Here is a 20,983-nt window from a genome sequence, read left to right as displayed (position 1 = left end):
AATGTTGAAACAGTCGAATAATGAATAGAAGAGAAAGTACATGGAGCGAATCTCTCATTGTCATATCCTAATCTAAATTTTCTTCAAATATAGTCGCTAAAACCGTGATATCCGTGCGCAAAAACGCGTTTACGCCACGGCAGGTATCGCCCGTGTAAAATAAACTGATGTATTAAAGTATGAAATAATTCCAAATGCATTTTTTCATTGATGTGCAGCGTGCATTGGTTTTACACTTTTGAGCAGAACTGCAAGTACATCGGTGCATGACCATCGAAAACGACGTAAAAAAATCTATCTATCGACGTACTGGTTGTACGCTTACAACAGAAGCTTTAAAAATATATGTTAACTTCAAATGACCCCCATGTTCATTTAAAATTATCAAAACATTTGAATTTCAACTACTATTAAATCACCATATCGTTAGAATACTTTCACAACTCATTTGATGAAACGAGTATGAATTTTACGGAAAATAAAAGGTTTACAAAAATTTTATAAGAATAATTACTATGGAAAGAAAAGACAACCTTCAGAATTTACAAAAGATGAAATTGTGCGACCTCAATAGATTCTATACGATAGACAATTAATGTACTCACCGCAATACTGAGCTCCTCATAACAGGCATCTAGCTGCTCAATCAGCAACGCACCGCAATGAATGCGGCCCTGCTTAACGGCAGCAGGGCGCCGAGTGCACAAGCGCTTCTTGCACCGGCTTATACTGCTCTTCTTTATCGACCCGTTCTGCCACAAAGACGCGTTGAAAATTCTTTCGTAAGCAGAATTAATCGTTAGTGTAGTCATCGCTAGAAAAAAAAGAGAAAAATGAATAGAATGAATAAATGAATTTTGAAAAAAATACAACATTCAGAAGATGCATTTTTTAAAGCACCGCTATTGTCTGTATGCATTTGTAAGTATTTAAGTAAACACCTAAACAAATAACGCTGTACATGATAAATTACCTCAATTTGATAAAATTTCCAACAAACTAGCTTGATGAAAATGCATCCAGAATGTACTACCTAATAAACGAGACTAAACACACACGACTCAACGACAACGACGCCCGACCAATAAAAGAAACTCGCTTACTCTGGTGTGTGTAACCACTCTCTCAAACGGAATCAATAAATGAGTCACGAAATAAAAACTGAGAGTACCGCTCACGAGCAGCAACACATAAACATGAACAGGATAGTAGGTACGAAAAAACGTACGCAGCGAAAAACAAACTGAACAAACGTGTGCTCATGTGCTGTTGTTACATTTCAATGCTAACACGGCTAACACCCATCGTCATACGCGATACCCACATCATGCGACAGAAAACAGACCGCATGGTTTTCCATTTCTTTGCTTCATGTTCGAGACGCAGTAACTTGCTAGCACATAAGCGCGCCTGCTTTATGTAGTACACCCCGCTCGTTGTTTGAGTGCCAAGTAAGTGGTATGTTTATTATTTACCGTCGTGAATCGCTTGGGTTGAGAATAGCACGAGCAAAAAACCGGTGAGCGAGAACGAGTTTTTGATTTTTTGCTTCCTTCTACTTGCACCTATATTATTATATTGCTAAAGTGTCACTGAAGTGTTGTATATGAGAAGAGTAAAAGTAACTTGCGAGTCGAGGTAAAAAGGCAGCAAAAAGAGAGAACCGGAATGAAATCTAGGGATCGGTCATGCAGTTGCTGCTGAGTTTTGGTGCATATACAAGGAATGTAAAATATATAAGTAAACGTTCCTCTCTCATTAGCTTGGGCCTTAGCTGAGCGCGAAATCGGGCGTCGCCACTAATACAAACACGTACAATTACTATTGCTGACGTGTCACAACAGCGTTAGGAATTTTTATGGCTGTAAGAATTCACTAACACATTACTATTTCACTTAAAGTTCATAAGAAAAATCGATCTCAAATTGAGAAGAATATTTTTAATGTTCCTATTACTATCATGCATTTACATGAAATATCTCTCCCAATAACATGACATGTATAATTCAAACAACACGTAGAAAAATGTTGTAAAATGTCATGACATTTTTATTTGAGATCAGATATTTTAAATTTTGGAGCGGCAAAATTTAAAATAAAATGCTATAGCTTCGCGAATTTTCATCCGATTTGAAAAAAAAATCAAATGATTCTAAAAGTAGAATTAATGGTCTAGAAGCAGTACAAAAATGGGATTTTATATTTTTGTAAAAGTGCATTAATTTAGAAGAGAGAAAATTGAAAAATCGGATTTAACCACAGGAATGGGGCGGAAAAGTTATTTTTTGAAAAACTAAAAAAATAGGAAATAAAAATATAAACAAACTGCGTAAATGAGAATGATTTTTGTTGCTATTTGAAAATTAAATTAGTTGAATAAATGTTTAAAAACGAGTACATAATACTAATTGTTACTTACGTCGTAAGTTGTAACTAACGGTTAATTAGATTATAAAGGGGCTACATCAGTGGTTATCAACCTTTTTAGTTCCACGTACCCTTTCCGAATATTAAACCCCATAATGCACCCCCTCCAGGAAATTGCTCAACATCATTACTCTGTAAGAAAAAATGGTTTGTAATTGAATGAAAACCATTTTTTCCAATTAAAAACTTGTTCCTCTCAGTTTGTCTTTATATATCGTTATAAAGACAAATATCGGAAATGTTAGGATCAAAGTTAAACGTACTCCATGTAATTGACCCCCTACAATAGTCTAATTTGCCCCTGGGGGTGAATTCACCCTCGGTTAAAATTGTGAGAAAAAAAATAGAAAAGTTTAAATTTTTTAAAGGTATGGTTCAATGATTCTATCAAATGGAAGAAAAAGTTTTTTAATAGTACATTTTTCAGTGAAAACTTAAACAATACCATTAGATAGGAATATTCTTCGTATCTTAACTGTTATGTGTCCAACAAAAAAACACCTTTAACAGGCCAACGTGGATACTCGGGTACCCACAATTTGAAATGCTCATAACTATGGCTTCCTCTAACCGATTTGGACATTTTTAGATGTTTTGGATTCAGGAACTCGTCCACTTTGATTCTGTAAAGTTGAACCGGATGAATGAATCTGATTCTTTGTAATTCGGATTTTCCGGAGTAATGTTCCAGTACTAGGGTATGATCTGTAAATTTTAATGACGTCCTAGCAATATGAGTATCAAAACTCTTCAAATTGTCTCGAAAGTCTGGTATTTGATGTTAGGGGACACTATGGCAGTTTAAAAAATAGAATTGGAATGGAATGGCCACTCACGGCCCCACGGGAACCTGCTCCAAAATGTCCGTTCCGGGGACAAACCACCAAATGGTTCAAAAACCACGAGATATAGCCCACTGATGCTATTCCAAGAAATTTGATACCCATATTGCTAGTATTGAAATTCACAAATAGTATCCCAGTACTGGAACATGTTTCCGGAAATTCGGATTTCCGGGAACCGAAAGAAATAACCAGATTCATTTTTACCAAGTCTAAAAGTGGATGAAAACACCACAAAACACCAAAAAGTATCAAAATCGGTTGAAAATTACCGTAGTTATTGGTATTTCACTTTTGTGGGTACCCGGGTACCCACGTCGGCCTGTTACGTAGTAAAAAAAATCAGGAGCCCCTCCTCACTTCCCCTTACTATATCAACAATATTATTAACCCAAAAGCTTGACTTAGTGAAGTTCTAAGATGTCACAAAGTTTCGATTTCCAGCTATGGATAAAACATGGGAATTTCATTAATTGAAACCTAAAAAGGTACCCGGGTACCGCGTCGGATACATAACGGTTAACGATTGGTTGAATAAATAATATTTTTTTCGGTGTGCGCGAAAGTTGGTTGAGTGTTTTTTCGGCAATCGTGATCAACATCATTTCGAGATAATCGAGTTTAAATTTCAAGCTACTACTGCTGTTGGTAGAGAATGCGTTCTTTGAAGCATTGTAATTTTCGAACTAACTTAAGCTTTACGAAAATTTTGGAAAATACTCACAAGGATTTCTACTTTCAGACAAAATTGATTTTCTGAAAAAAAAAAAAAAAGGTATGTAAGACTATCAGCACCGGTGCGTAAGCAAATGCGTGTGTATTTTGATTACGCTAAACGATAATAATATATTTAGACACCCGTTTTCGCACCGGTCTTTGGTAAATAGGTTGCCAAAATAATAATCTGTTTTCACACCGGTAGTTGTTATTATAGTTACGTTACATTTTTTCAATCATGCAATAGTTTTTTTTTAATTTTTTTTTAAATTATATGGATTTGATTCGGTGAAAAAATATAGCTAGAAAGAAAATACATTTATTTATTAAATTCAATAAAATCATTTCAGTAACAAATATCGTTCTCTTTTCCAAAAATTATTTTATTGAAATGATTGCTAAATTATTCAAACTGAAAATGTTTATTGAGATTAAAAGTTAATTATTGTTTGAATGCAAAAAATGTTCGTACCATTAATTTTGCCCATTGAAGCAATAAACATTGTATAATTGAATTCAATAAGACATTTTTTGTTCAAATATGTTAAAATTTTCTATGTAATAATAATTATGAGAATTCATAGAATTCTATGAATTAATGTTTGCCCGGCAGTTATTGTCTGAAGCACATACTACGACGGTTCCGAATAAGGAGTACAATGAAGAAGATCTCATCCTAGATATTACGAACACACTTGCGGTGGAAAAACTTTTCGGCCATTCAACGATTGTTTTGCGGAACCAGTTTTTACGAACGATCGGTTTCGAAGACTTTCGTTTTTTGTATTTCGAAGCCTTTGAAGAGGAGATAATACTATATTGAAAAGCCAGAGAAAGCTGGATTTTACTGAATTATGCGAAAGCAAAATGCCAAGGTTTATTTTCAATGATTACCTTAAAAAACGGAAAATCTCCACTAATGCGGAAAAAACACTTGATTGTATTTCCGCATAAGCCAAGAGCTTCTTGTCTTAAACCAAATAATAAACATATTATTAAATTTAATGGTTTGAATTTAACGTGGTCAGATCAAGTTAAATACTTGGGTTGATTTACGATAAAAAACTCACTTTTAAGGATCACATTGAAGGAATCCAAACAAAATGCAACAAATATATAAAATGTTTATACCCTCTTATAAATAGGAATTCTAGGCTCTGCCTAAAGAACAAACTATTAATTTATAAACAAATATTTAGACCGGCTATGCTACATGCAGTGCCAATCTGGGCAAGTTGTTGTGCTACTAGGAAGAAAACGCTTCAAAGGATTCAGAATAAAATTCTGAAAATGATTTTGAAGCGTCCTCCCTGGTTTAGCACAAATGAGTTGCACAGACTAGCAAACATAGAAACATTAGAAATTATGACGAACAGTATTATAAGCAACTTTCGACAAAAATCGTTGCAATCTTCAATTGCAACGATTAGCTCTCTTTATAGTTTATAAGTTAGTTTATAAGATTTGTTTAGCTCCTTATTCACAAGACAAGTAGGTTTAAAAATATACTTAACCGCGAAAGCATATTATATCTTAATAATAATTAACTGAATCATGTAAATAATAGGGATGAAATGTCACCACTAACACCCAATATATTAAATTAGAAATGTAGTGCAAACAAAACAATATAATCAAATAGAAAATAATATATAAAAAAACTGTACACTGGATAAAAATGTACCCCACGCCAACTTTGACTCCTGCTTACACGAAGGCCAAATACAAACTGACTCTACCACCTTTTTCTACTCTTATTATGAACTCAAAATTGAATTATGGTTAGGGTCCCAGGTCAGTAAATGCCGAATTCTCGTCTTCACACGGCTCCAAAAATGGCGTGGGGTACATTTGTTGTTAATGAAAGAGAAAACTGTTCTCTACCCCAACCAACATCTGAGATTAGCGAGTAACAATAGCGTCAATCCGGCGCTAACTTAGTTCTCTAACTAAGTTAGTGTCGGATTCTGATGAGCCGAAATCGAAACGTAAATTTCATATCTAATTTAGTTATAGAATTGATGCTCTTTACGGGCAAAGATGGCTTTAAATAATTTTCTACCATAGTAGAGAAAAAATATTTTTAACCTAAATTTTTCTCCACTAAAGAGAAAGATTTCAGGTATTAGGTATATCATGGTGAATAATGGACTCCAAAAGGAAGAAAGCTGATTTGGAAGATAATAGGTGATATGAATAAACAGAGAAAATGCTTATGCTATTTCCAGAAACAACCTTTACGCTTCATGCTAAAATCTTGAACAGGAATGGCATTTTTTTGAAGCATATTACATGGTTTCTTTATCATATACGCTTTATATTGTTGTCAATACTTGTTGCAGATCTCAGAAGTTGTTATCAGCGTTGAAGACTGTAAACTTCTACGGTTGAGCAATTCATCTTTGAAGGAATGTGGTCTATTGATGAACAAAACATGAATACAATCAATTGCTCCTATTGCTATAGAAATTAACATTTCGATAACCGATTTTTATTCCTTTGCTAAGTTAGCATTATTTAAAGGGAACTTTATGTACTCGTTCGTCTTGTCATGCAGTTTAACATACTTTTGACTTGGTGAACAACGAGTTTCTTGTCAACTTCTACCTGTAGTTTAGAAGAAAGATAATTTAATATACCATTACCAAGTATGATGCAAAATATATCAAATTTGAACGAAATCCGTCGAAATCGATTAGAATATAACCAAATAACCATTTTATAGGGAACCTCATTGGATCCCTTATAAAATGGTTATGTGATTATATTATACTTATTATTCAGGATTTACCAAATATCATTTAATCGTCTGGAATCAAATTATCAGATGATTATCATTAGTTAAAAATGGGTTTTTGTTGTTGAAATTTTTGCTAAATTTACGGTTATTTACCTAACATTTATTCTTTTTCAGAAAACGTATATAAAGAGCAAATAATGGAAGTGAAAGTAGTAGAAATTTAACGAATACATTTTGATCACAGAAATTAGATCACATTTAAAAAGTAAATGCTATCTGAGTATGCTGAATGGCATGCTCAATGCTTTTTCAGCGTAGTTTAAACTTTTATTCATACCATTTTGATAGATGTTAGATGTTTGGAAAAGGGCTACTAAAATGAGTGTGGTTTTTAGACAAGGTGTCCTCTTTGGCTTAACACAGGCCATTTCAAACTTTGCATACACATTATATGTATAAAATACCTAACCCCTACGTTGAGTTTTTGAGATGGATTAGGAGATTTTTACTCATAAAATGGCGGAAATTTTCGTGAAAAATTGCATTTTCTATTTCAAATGAGTAAATACCCCCTCATTAAAAATTATCTCGAAAACTCAATGTAGGAGTTAGGTATTTTATACGTAGGTAGAATGTGCATGCAAAGTTTGGAATAAGTCGGTTTTTGCTTAATTTTTTTATTTGGGAGCAGGGAAAAGCCCGTAGGTTAAGTATGTGAAGTCAAAAGTCTATGTGGATAAGCTTGCAACGATTGAAGCATTGGAAGCCAACATTACTCGTGTAATTAGCCAGGTGCCACTTGAAATGCTCGAACGCGTCTTCAAAACTTGAACCACTCACATAGACCACCTCACACGCTGCTATGGTCAAAATTTAAAAGAAATTGTTTACAAACAATAAATAGCAAAGAATGGTATTTCGAGCGAAAATAAAAATTTCGCGATTTGATTCAGTTTTGCTAGTTTGAAAAAAAACACATGATGAATCACCCTGTAGTTACAATGGTTTTTAGAATGGTATTTATTTCTACATGAGATATGTCAAGATGATAAGTTTAACAAACAGTTGGATATAGTCGATAATTCGTCGCTTTTGTAATATCTTCTGACAAACGCCATTTTGGGGTAAACTGAGTTGGATATGCCACATCACTTGTCTAAAAACCTCTACAAAATGGTGTTTTTAGAATTTGGACGTTCTGCTTGGTTACTGAGATATAGCGAGAAAAGCGCGGAAAGTGAATTTTTCGCTTCAAATGACTGTGTCTTGATATATAAGATGTTTTTATGTATAAAACTATCCGAGAAACACAATAGCATAATCATTTTCAAAACGAAAATACACTCATGTAGTTTAAATTTTAAACTGGAAATATAGCATATTTGGCAACACTGTAACCAAAAATAACTATTTTTCTAGATTCCTTGACTCATTATCTTCAATTCCATGCAAGATTATGACAAGTCATACAAATTTTTCATCAATACACACCTATGACACGTGAGTGCGATTTTTGATTGCATTAATAGTAAAAACTCGCAACATAGTGAACCGATCATCATAATATTTGAGAGATTAATACAGAATAGATAGAAGCATCAATTGTCTTCTCTGAATTGTTTCTACCATTTGTTCAAGTTTCAAGATATTCAATCTTAAACTTTAAAAATCGTTTTTTCTCGAAATGTGCTAAATGGCGCTTGTCATAAGATAGCACAACAGCGATGAATTGTGAACAAATACGTTCATCAGTAATGAACAATATATTTTGAACTAATCCTTGGATATCTTGTTTAGATACATATACAACGTTATTATCTCATATACTTAGTTCGCAACAACAAAAATCCGATAGGGTAAGAATAGGCTACACTACCATAATAAGCACATTACCCTATTAATATTATTTTATAGACTAGTGCTTGTTTTTTTTACGCCGAAAAATGTAATATCTACACTGTTAAATACTTCTAAAAACAACATTGCTCACAATAAACACCATCAAACACGAACAGAAAGGATCGAAAAAACGTACGCAGCTAAAACTTAAAGCCTATCAAACGTGTTTTGTTGTTGCATTTCAATGCTAAAACTCATCGACACACGCAATACCCACATCCAGCGACAGAAAACGAACCACATGATTTTCCGTTTCTTTGCTTCACGTTCGAGACGCGGTGACTTCCTGACGAACAAGCCTGCTTCATATAGTATACCACGCTCGCTGTTTGAGTGCCAAGTGAATGGTGTGTTCTTTCTATATACCAGTTATTTACTGTCGTGAGTCGTTTGGGTTGAGAATAGCCCGAGCGACAAATTCGGTGAGCGAGAGTGAGTTTGTTGCTCGCACCTATATTATACTGTTCGAGTGATGCTACCGTATGCGAAGAGTAAAGGGAATTCGCAAATGTACAGTTGACCAAAGTTAAAAATAATCGAAGCTCTTTGCTGACGGCTGAAAATGAACCTGTTGCGACTCGCGGTGAATAGAAAAAAATATTCATTCAACTATCCATCTTATTCATTCAGTTGAATATCGAACAATATATTCATTAAACTAATTATCTAGGAAAATGTTTTCAAATGTCGATAAAGCATATGAAATAACAATCATCATCGCTTACATTGTGCCAGGGCCTACTTTGATGCGTTTGATTCGTTGCTGTACGGTCGCTTCGTATAATAATCGGAGCCGAATGAAAATCTGCATGGATGAATGGGCGGTTTGTTCGTTTGACATTTTCAGCTGCGTCACTGAATATTGAAAATGAATGCAGCTGAATATGATCAATTTTCATTCAATGAATTTGAATATTTTTAACTCTGCAGTTGACGAAAAAGTTAGCAACAAAAAGAGAGAAACAAAATCCCGGGATCGGTCATACAGTTGCTGGAAAATTTATGGCATTTGAAACGAATGTGAAATATATAAGTGAAAGTATCTCTCTCACTAAAGAGTACAAAATCGGGCGTCGATACTAATACATATATAATTATAAATGCTGACGTGCCACATCGCGTTCGGAGTATTTGTGGTAGGGCTATGAAAATTTGTTAGTACACTACTATACTCTATTATATAATATTCAAAAGAAAAATTGATTTTAAATTAAAACTGACTTTGTGCCTTTGCTCGATTACAACATGATTTTTTACCGATATATTATTTATTAGTAGTTAGTTCTTCCATCAACATGTAATGTTAAACTTAAAATATTACATAGAACAGTACTGTGAAATGTCATGACAATTTTTATTTATGACCAGATATTTCAAAATATGATTCAATTACAAAATACAATCTTGAAGCAGCAATTCCACCCGGACTATTTGAATTACTGAAATTTTACTCAAGCATGCAAATAATTTTCTAATGCTTTTTTAATATTTGTAGCTCGATTTGCAAGTTTGTTTGTTTTGACCTAATTATCATTCATTGAACTAGGATATCGAAGTTAAAATAATTTCTTGCCAAAGTATTTTAGTAAACAAACATTTTTGTATAGTTTTATATAAAAAATCTTAATTTTGTCTGTAACTAATTTTCAGTTAATTTTGACTTGCCTTTTTCGTTACAGCAATAATTTACGTGTAACTACATAGAATGAATTATTCCAATTATTGATTTTTTATTGATTATTGATTGATTACCCAGATTTTCACCAAGAAAACTAGATTTGATAAAATTTCAAGAATCTGAACTATCCTTCTACCTCCGAAAATCGGAATCCTTAATTACAAATGTTTGCGAAGAATTATTTTATAAAAAAGTACTTTTTTTGTAAACTAGTATTACAACATTGATTCGAAATGTTCAATGTAGGGTTTGCATAAGACATGCGTATTTTATGTTAGAAATAAAATGTTATAAATAACTAATAAATTACGTCATCCTTTTCGGGAAAAACCAAGGTTCCCTTTAATTCTGAGGTTTTTTCAACATAATTATTTCTCTAGCGGGTACAAAGATGTCACGAAATCAATATTATTAATAATGTTCTTAGTAAAATAAGTGAAATTAATTTTAAATGTTCATTATAGAATATGATTTTGCTGCGACATGATCATTTTGCCTCTCAATTATGGCAATGCCTGTGACACTATTTCGCACCTCTTAGTTTTGAACCAAGCTTCTCCAATATCAATATGGCTAAAACAGGTGTACAAAAATAAGTTTCTATTCTTTATTTGTTGTGCATATATCCATTTAGAACTATCCTCTAAATTCAGGTTTGAATTAAAATAAAATCGCCATCTCCAAATATCTGCTAATTCACCTCATTCACATAGTGAACCGAAATAGGACGCAACGGTGGTTAAGGGGAGGTAAGGGTTTCAACTTGTAAAAAATCACTTTTCTTGCGATTTTTTTACAACTTTGGGTAAAGCGAATTGACTAAAACTTTTGTGTGTTATAATGTATTATTTCAAAACATTCTGTAATTTTTTCATGCAAAAATATCGACAAGCGACTCGGTGATGAAGTTTTTTGCAGAACGTCTCTGGAAAAAAAACACGATTTGCGGTGTCACCTGCCATTCAAAAACTACTTAACCGATTTATTTCAAATTTTGCATGCACATTCTATGTGAAAAATACTGCATGCACATACTATGTGAAAACGTTAGGATCGGTGTCGGTTTGCCAATCGTCATCCGGGTCCTCATCGATGCCTTCTTCGTCAAATGCATCTTAGAGTTTTCATTGCTGTGTACAAGATGCGTGCATGGTTGAGGTTGAACCAGAGAAACCGTGGGGGCGGAAAATTTCTGAAATGCTACTGGAGACGCTAGATTGGTTTATCGTTCAAATCTGAATGTGAAACTTAAATATTTGAAGATTTCTTCCTTCATTTAAAATTATTTGCGTGTTACTGCGTCTGCAGTTAAATTAAACTCAAAGCGGGTTTTGACTTACCTGTTCAATCAACAGGTTGAACGTACCGACGCGTCGCCTCTGAATAGGAGAGGATGGGTGTAAACCAGGCAACTGGCATCCCTATCTCTACATACAGAGTTTGACAATAGGCAACATCGTTGTTCCACCGATCGATGGGGGTCAGTTTGACAACGTCAAAATCACTTAAAATGTCGTCAACCAACAATAGTAGCAGTAAACAAAAGAAAACAATGAACACTTTAACTGATTGATTTTAAAATTAATTTCGTTCATTTTGTTACAAGCAAAGTTCTTATGTTGGCTACGAAAATGTGACGTCACGTCACCCTCTTGGTGTAAACCTTTCACTGAAACTAAAAATCAAGTTTCTCTACAATCGTTTTTGTGTCACTATATCTCAAAAATCTGTATAATTATGTTCTAACCAAAAATCTGTATATATGTAATACAGATTGTTGGTTATGAAATGGTAAGAAAATCTGTATAGATTATTCTGTATATTTAGGGTGACCATACGTCCTGGTTTCCCAGGACATGTCCTGGTTTTGCATTGACTGTCCTGGTGTCCTGGGAAGTCGAGGAAAATGCTTGATTTGTCCTGGTTTTTCTCCTGGAAACCTAATATATTTCTATTTATTCAGTCTTCGCTTTTCACTATGCTCCAGATCGCAGTTAGGATCGACCGCAACCATAACTGCTACGTATACTCATCTTCCATCGGAATGCGACAAACAAAACTTAATACATGTTACTATGTTTTAATTGCCGCAAGGTTCTACTGTATCGATTTTGTTGGCTATTTTCGGAAAATTTGAGACTAAGAGAAACGAAAGCAATGGAATTGAAAGACGGATAGGTATTCTAGAGCGAATCAGTCATAAACTTAGAACGGAAAACTAGGACTAGGCAGGCTCATATGGACATGAATGAAAGGAAATGTGAAGAATTCTTTGCCTTCTGCTAAGTAGGAGTTAGGCGTTGTACCCAAGTCTACCGCATGGTCTATGGTAGAACATAACTCATCATCATGTTTTACCGTCGACGCCGGCGTCGACGGTAAAACATGATGATGAGTTATGTTCTACCATAGTCCATGCGGTAGACTTGGGTACAACCCCCAACTCCTACTTGATTCGCTCTAGAATACCTATCCGTCTTGCAATTCTGCTGCCTATATGTACCGTGCCAGTATTTTAAACAAACAAAGCAATCGAATAATAAAATTCGTCCCAAGCCAGTGTGAACAATAAAGCACCGTTACTTTCATCGGTGCGATATCGATATCGATCATTCATTTCAAGATGTTTGAAACTCAACAGCAAAATTCAACAGCAAATTTGCAAATGCAGTTGAGACTAACGGAATTCGTTGTTATTGTATGTAGCCCACCATACTCGTTACTGATAACGATTAAAACTTTGGCCATAACGAAAAGCTACACTATGGAAGACAACATGCAATACGTCGTTGAGCATGATAATGTTGGGACCAAGATACCCGTTTATATTGACAATTTCAAGATTGATATGCGTCTGCACGATCTACACCTGAGTACTATTAATAATGTCGGAATACGTTAGATGGAATCCTTTAAGTTTGAAACCAGGAGAAATCTTTTCTAGTTATTTCCAACGGTGTTTGTTTCGTGAAAATGCGAGTGACGCAACCTATTTCGTCATATCTGAACTTTCACTTCAAAGCAAAACGCGTGACCAAATCTCAAATCACGCTGTGCACGTATGAAGGACAGACCCCTGCGTGCCCTACGTTGTTACACAAGAAGACACACTACGATAAACTATGTACACAAACCTCTTACGAAAAAATATCAACTGCAAGCATACCCATCACACAGCCCTTCATCAACATCAACTAAATCAAAAACCACTGGAGTTGCAGCTCAGGCACCAACGAATACTGGAACAACAGAACCTACGAACAGCGTGTGCGATCATTGTGATGCGCCTACTACTTCCCATTTTTTTATAAATAAATAAATAAACTACTAGCACCACCGATAATAAAGTAAATTACAAAGAACACGGACACGCTATCGTGACCCGTAGGCCCCACAAACAACTCAAACCAGGTAATCGTGAATGCCCATACAACATTAACAGCGAGCAAAGCATGAGCGAAAACGATAAACCGATAAATTTCGATTATAGAGGTTTTAACCTTAAGGTCATTCGCCTCTTCGGGTTAGAAAAATCTCTTATGAAAATTTCTAACCCTATGTGCGTGGTCGGGACTTAAACCCAGGTGCGCTGCGTACAAGGCAATCGATTTACCAACTACTGCTACGCCTACCCCCAGTTCGATTTATTTATTTTTATTTACACATTGATATCAATAGATCCACGACTCAGGTAATGCATTGAGGCGTGTCAAATAAATGAAACCGCTAATAGACGATTAACACGCCTTCACGCCTGGACGCTGAACAGCAACTAACCGCCGAGTCTAGCATCCTACATAACAGGTAGTATGGAACGTCGCGCTCAAACCAGTGCTGTGAAATTTCAGAATCAGTTACTTATTTCTGCTTGTATTTACCGAAACCAGAATTCAGATTCACAGCCTCCCTCATTCATTAACTTTCCAACTGACTGAAACTTCATGCAGATTGGAATTGAGTGCAGAGGAAATATAAATTCCTTTACCAACCAAAGCATTTATTTGTTTTCATGTGGACAGTTTGAAGGCAGAAGCAGGCATCTTCTACATTTTCGAGCATAAGTGAACTGCATAATCTATATCTGGTGCACTTTTGCTCAATAATCCCTCTCATAGGTAGAATGGAAACAGAATTCAGTTTGCTTCTGAAACTGAACATGCCCGAACCTGAATACGCTGTGTCGGGAGAACAAATGACGAGGGAAACGAACCAAATATTTCATTCATCGTGACGGGCATGAATTAAATTTTGTTTTCTTTGAAGTTCACGCAGAGATGTCAATTTTTTCTGGCTCAAACAGATATTTACACCAAGCTATCCGCCAGTTTTCATATAACAATCGATTAAACGGAGAAATTTTTGGTAACAACGGTAGGTTTTGTAGCTCTCAAATCGAGAGATAATACTTGTCATTGGAAATTGTAAGGCATAGCGCAGGGAAGCTACTTGGGATCGCTGATGTTTCTGATTTACGTCAATGTCGTGTTTTTAGTACTGAAAGCTCCTCGCCGGTCCTGCACCGATCATCTCAGCATTAAACGTTTGCTGATGGTGGTGTAGCAAGAACTGCCTTTGTGTATATCCGAAAAAGCTCAACCTCCCAGACCCCAGAACTTTTAAACTGCCGAAAACATGCGAAAAGACAAGGTCGATTAAGAGGTAGCGGGGGGCCTTTCGACTGTCCTGGTTTTTTACTCGTCTGATATGGTCACCCTAATATTGAGGAACCTTGCTACCTACTCGCCCGAGAACACGAGCGAACGAAGAGAGGAAAATGCGATGAGTATCTGTTGCCTGTTTCCCGTATGAACTGATGGCATTACGTTTCCTCGCATGTCAGAATTCTCATTAAAGAAGCATAAATTAAACATAAGAGATCGCCGGTGGTTACTACTCCGTTATTAAGCAGAACCAATTGCGATTGCACAATGTTCATTGCAACAACTTGCTTGGGAATAACATAAGCCACATTGTGCAGTTTGTATTGATTCCTACACTGGGCAGCCGGCTGTCAAGAATTTGGGAAATCTATCATTTGTCGTATTATTACGGTTGGCCAAATAGGCAACTTGAACACCGGACTATGAGGAGTATTGCTTATTAGAGATGGGCGAAACAGTTCACTTCGCAGAACCATTCCCGACTGAACAGTTCTGTAAAAAGAACTAGTTCAGATGAACCGTTCTTCCGTTCAGCTGATATTTTACTTGTATCTAGCGAATGTCTCTCAAAACATTCGATTCTTGGAGAGGAACCAAACAGATGGTGCCCAAACTATTATACCCCTGTATGCTTAACAAGTTCATCAAGGGTAGCGATTTCTTCATGATGTATAACTAGAGAAATAGAGAATGTGATGAGTCGTTCTTCGCCGGTTCCATTCTCGGAGAGCACAGAGAGCGGTTTGTGGGACGGCAAGTCGGTTCATTTTCATTCGTTCACCTAAAAATCGGTCCGAGAAATTCGCCAAACGGCTTTGGGTCAGGTTCAGTTCATTCGCTTTGAAGAGAATTGTGAACTACCGTTCTTTTAAAAAGAACTTCCGTTCGCTCATTCTCTTCGAAGAACCAGTTCACTTGAACCGTTCGCGAACGAATGGCCCATCTCTAACTTGAACGGATCGGCTACCCAATGAAAATTTTCTTACAAAAAATTGCTGATCAAAAAATTGAATTATGTGTTCAAAAATTTAAACAAAAATTCATTACAAAGAATCAAATTTTTTTTGATGAAAAAGGAAATACTGAAGTGCACGAGAATGTAAATATAAACAATTAAAAAAATGAAAATCGGATGAATAGTGTTTGAGATATCACCTTCACCGCAACGATAGTTCTCCAAAAACTTCATTCCGAGATAATTGCGTTTAAAGTTGTGTTAACGACATTCATGGAAGAACCAGCGCGCTGCAAACGGCTGTAATTTAAAATCTAGTGCTCCGATCTGGATGCAGTTTCGCACAGATAATTTCTAAAGTATGTGCTTTCAGAATATTCAATATTTTTTTGAGTTCCAACTTTGTATATAACCCCTTAATATAAATGAAAGCCCTCACTACGATATTATTGTACATGTGCAATTTCAACTGTCTATAAGAATAGTACTTGACGCAAGAAAAAATGAACGTTACCGATTTATTAAAATATAAGCAATAGAGATGGGCCATTCGTTCGCGAACGGTTCAAGTGAACTGGTTCTTCGAAGAGAATGAGCGAACGGAAGTTCTTTTTAAAAGAACGGTAGTTCACAATTCTCTTCAAAGCGAATGAACTGAACCTGACCCAAAGCCGTTTGGCGAATTTCTCGGACCGATTTTTAGGTGAACGAATGAAAATGAACCGACTTGCCGTCCCACAAACCGCTCTCTGTGCTCTCCGAGAATGGAACCGGCGAAGAACGACTCATCACATTCTCTATTTCTCTAGTTATACATCATGAAGAAATCGCTACCCTTGATGAACTTGTTAAGCATACAGGGGTATAATAGTTTGGGCACCATCTGTTTGGTTCCTCTCCAAGAATCGAATGTTTTGAGAGACATTCGCTAGATACAAGTAAAATATCAGCTGAACGGAAGAACGGTTCATCTGAACTAGTTCTTTTTACAGAACTGTTCAGTCGGGAATGGTTCTGCGAAGTGAACTGTTTCGCCCATCTCTAGTTCAAGTTCACCACAATACATTTTTCTTCAATAATCTTTTCAGCTTTTTTATTTCAATTGAGCGGTTTGGCTTGAAAAGCGTTAACCGCAAATCTCTACCAAAAAAAGCGCGCTTCGGGGGATGGGTCATAACTCCGACAACCTTGAATATTCTTTTAAATCCAACTTGTTTTAACTGTCTTCGGTAGTGCTACCATCGACCTGTCTTTCGCTTTTTCAAATAAAATATGCGTAAAGCACTTTAAAAAATCACGAACTTAGCTCACTTTTTGGCCACACTTTGCTTTTATAAAAGTGGCTGTGATTTTTTCATTGCGCGGTTGTGTTGCGTACCCCAGCACGGTGTGGTAGTGTGATAAAAAATCACAGCCACTTTTTCAAAAGAAACCGATAGTTTTTCCAGCAGCTATTTTGTATGATTTGAATCGATTTATTAGATCACAACTAATAAATCGGCTGATAATGTTCTTTTAGTTTTAAAAAGGTTTAAATGGATAATCTGGTGGCAAAGCTGAACACAATTTTTCCTACCCATACTACCCAGCGTTCAAATCTAACACATGCTCAAAAAAGGTAACTTGAACCCTAACCGATTGCCGTCAAAATTTACACATAGTAGGAACGTGTTTGTGTGCTATTGGTTAGAGATTATCTGCCCGCTAGATGTCGCTTCGGAACAAATTGTGTTTTCTTCCTATTTCGTTGAGAGTCGCAGCAACGCGCGATGGGTATTAGCTAGGATTTTTTTTAAAATGTAACAATGTACAGCTCTTAAATGGCAATTCAATTTTTAAAATTCTCTATTAAACTGGTTGTCGTACTCAATAAAATTACCAAAGCCCAAATTAAAAATTGAACATGTTCGACAGTGCCTATTTTCACCATACTAAGGAGGGTGCCTCACTAATTCATTAATTACTCGGACTACAATCAATGAAACGCGTAATTGGCATCAACAGAAAACAATCAAATTATCGTGTTTGAGAGCAACGAAAACTCGAATCGAGTGGCCCTATTGTTGCGCTACCATTTGACTCAATGCGTTTAACAAGGATGGCAGACGCTGCTCTAACCAACGGCTTCAAATGGGTAGGATGATAATGGAAACATGGCCTCAACACCCTATTATTCTTGGTTTTCAATTAAATGTTTGACCAAGTTAATTTGATTTCACAAAAAAATACATTGAACACTTTACGTACATTAACCGTATGAACCAGGCAACTGGCATCCCTATCTCTACATACAGAGTTTGACAATTAGGTTTTACACAAACCGACATAACCCTACAAAATGAGCCGGATGAACTTCATTTGACAATTGTCGGTGGTTTGTTTACATGGAAGTTACGTGAGTTCGAATGTAACAGATGAGCACCCGTTGCACTCGCACTCACGCAACTGACAAAGTAAACAAACCACCGAGAATTGTCAAACATGAACTTCATTCATCATGAGTTCATTCGTGTCGTCATCTTGTAGAACTCAATAGGCAACATCGTTGTTCCACCGATCGATGGGGGTCAGTTTGACAACGTCAAAATCGCTTGAAATGTCGTCAACAAACAATAGTAGCAGTAAACAAAAGAAAACAATGAACACTTTAACTGATTTGATGTAAACTAAAGTGCTCCTCGTTCATATTTAGAATTAATTTCGTTCATTTTGTTACAAGCAAAGTTCTTATGTTGGCTACGAAAATGTGACGTCACGTCACCCTCTTGATATGAACGAAACTCTAGTGTCACCTGCATCGGATTAGATCAAAGAGAACTTTGAATAATGACACTGCCAAACTAATGACATATTCGTTTTTGACAGTGCACTACACCGGTGTAGTCGGTGCTACACTCATTCAAACTTGGGTGTAATCAGTCTATCTCTTTCTTTGCACTACACCGGTGTAGCACCAAGAAAAAACGAAAACGTCATAAGCTAGCCGGTGAAAACGGACTGTCACATTTTTTTTTTCTTAAACTGTAACTCACCGCAAAACAATTGCTTTTCAAACAATATACATCATTGCTCTGAAAATCATCACCGATATAGCGCTGTTTTTAAACAATATTTAGTAATTTCATCGAGTATTATAATGTTAACACTGTAGGTATATCAGATAAAGGAAAAGTAGGTTTGGTTGGATATTACATTAGGAGCAGTTTACATTTGTAATTTTGGGAAGCATCTAATGTTTTTAGAATACAACCAAACACTACCATTGCATCAGTAACTAGTCGGTAATGATCAATTTTACTTCACTTTTGTATCTTCATAAGTCACACATCCCGCTTCGTTCTATCGTAACACAGTGGCGGTAGAGCTAAAACTCGCCGTCCTCAGTGAGCGTTGTCGCTTCGAACTTATTTACCGCATACGACCGGATCCCACTAACACAAAGAAAATTGTTTATATACTTTTACATTCATTTCTCGCACTCACACCCTTTCATAAAATACTCTCTACCGAAGCACGCACTTAGCTTCTACTCGAATTGTCTATTGTGAATTGATCTGGCATAATTAAATATGAGGTTCAAGATATCTTTAAAAAATAATCGAGATCCTTACCATGTTTTATATTCGCGAAGAATAAACCACGAAACACAACAAAACACAATCACATCCACTCTCAAAGGCGGTCAAAGCTGAACTGGCTTGTTTGACACTAGTCACTACGGCCTGCGGCGGCCCGGCTTTTGAGCAGAGAGCATTTTTTGGCTGCGTACGCGGTGTTTGGTCGATTCATTAGTGATAGAGCTCGCCGTGTGGCGCCACCACGCACAAACGAGGGATAACGTTCTGTCACTTTTTATTATTGTTTTTTCGGCGTTCTTCAAGTATTTAACGTTTGTTATATTCGTGATAGGAATGGTATTGTTTTTCTTCAATAAACGCACGACACAGAGATAAAGAAAAGTTTGTCACATAACATTTAATTTTCATTGTTTTTTTAGTTATTGTTATGTCAGCAATCCAGAAAGTATCATGATACAAAGGTATGTCAATCGGAATACAAATTTGATATATGTCAAAGTATATTAAATTTCTATTATAATTTTCTACTACAAGTTTCTTATCCCAGCATACTATATTTGCTCTTCATAGTTCAGATGTTTGTAGTATTGTGACCTAAGGGCAAATCACTCCAGGAATGTACAGCAAATTTGCATTTCTCAGTTTTGCATAAACTGCACTCCCTCGCAGAAAAGTCTGTTCAACAAACGTTCTAAGCAGTGTTGCCACAATTAAATCTGTACCGGGAGTTGAAAAATCTTTCCTATCTGTACTCTGCTATAGAAAAATCTGTACCGGATTCTGTACCGAAACAATAACAAGGTTGTTTAGAAAAAATTATTTTTATACATATTTTTCATTTGGGGAAATCAAACCAGAAATTTTGACTCTTCTCTTTCACAATAAACCTCTTCACTCCTGTGTTTTGCTCCCATGTGTGCATTCTACTCCACGGCCGCACACCTCAAAGAGTAGAAATAAAGAGGCTCTTTAGTGTGCATCATGGTCCCATGCGCACGGAAGCAGAGAAGACAACCAAAAAACATTTTGAAAACGTTCTTCCGATCAATCTTTATCTGAATCTGAATAGTTTGACTCCCCTTCCTCCCTGTTTGCCAGTGAGGGGAGGCACAAAAAAGTGGCTCTTCAAGGTAACTCAATGTGCGAAATTTTGCATCTCTTGGTGCACAGCTCTTTCTCTTTTTCGTTTTCAAGTTTCTCTTTGGGCGGGTGATCTCCACATCGCAGTGTTCTTGTGCCGCTCTTTTTTTGTGTTTCGCTCTTTGTGCACATTATGGGATGCATCGCAAGGTTAAATTATTTTACTCTTGTCATCTAAAAAAATCTGTACCAATCTGTACTTTTTTACAAAAATCTGTAATCTGTACCGTACAGAATCTGTACCAAAAACGCTTCAAAAATCTGTACCTTTCTAGATAAATCTGTACTTGTGGCATCACTGGTTCTAAGCCAATCCACTTTGTTCGACGTGTTGCTGAATGTAGGG

The 20,983-nt window shown here is 36.0% G+C and overlaps 1 protein-coding gene across 1 annotated transcript in view; it reads right to left on the bottom strand.

Moving 5' to 3' along the window:
- The window catches only part of LOC131687373 (uncharacterized), a 133,789-nt gene that overhangs the window by 40,065 nt on the left and 72,741 nt on the right, over positions 1–20,983 (bottom strand). Inside the window, exons 8-9 of the mRNA XM_058971456.1 lie at positions 18,952–18,979; positions 606–814 (exon numbers count right to left, since the gene is read on the bottom strand). Coding sequence (XP_058827439.1) covers positions 606–814; positions 18,952–18,979 — 237 coding nt within the window. The remainder of the gene's footprint in view (positions 1–605; positions 815–18,951; positions 18,980–20,983) is intronic.

This window comes from Topomyia yanbarensis, chromosome 3 (genome assembly GCF_030247195.1).
Source record: "Topomyia yanbarensis strain Yona2022 chromosome 3, ASM3024719v1, whole genome shotgun sequence".
Taxonomy (NCBI): Eukaryota; Metazoa; Arthropoda; class Insecta; order Diptera; family Culicidae; genus Topomyia; species Topomyia yanbarensis.
The sequence above is the reverse complement of the archived record's forward strand: the minus strand, read 5'-3'. Positions and strand labels throughout refer to the sequence as shown.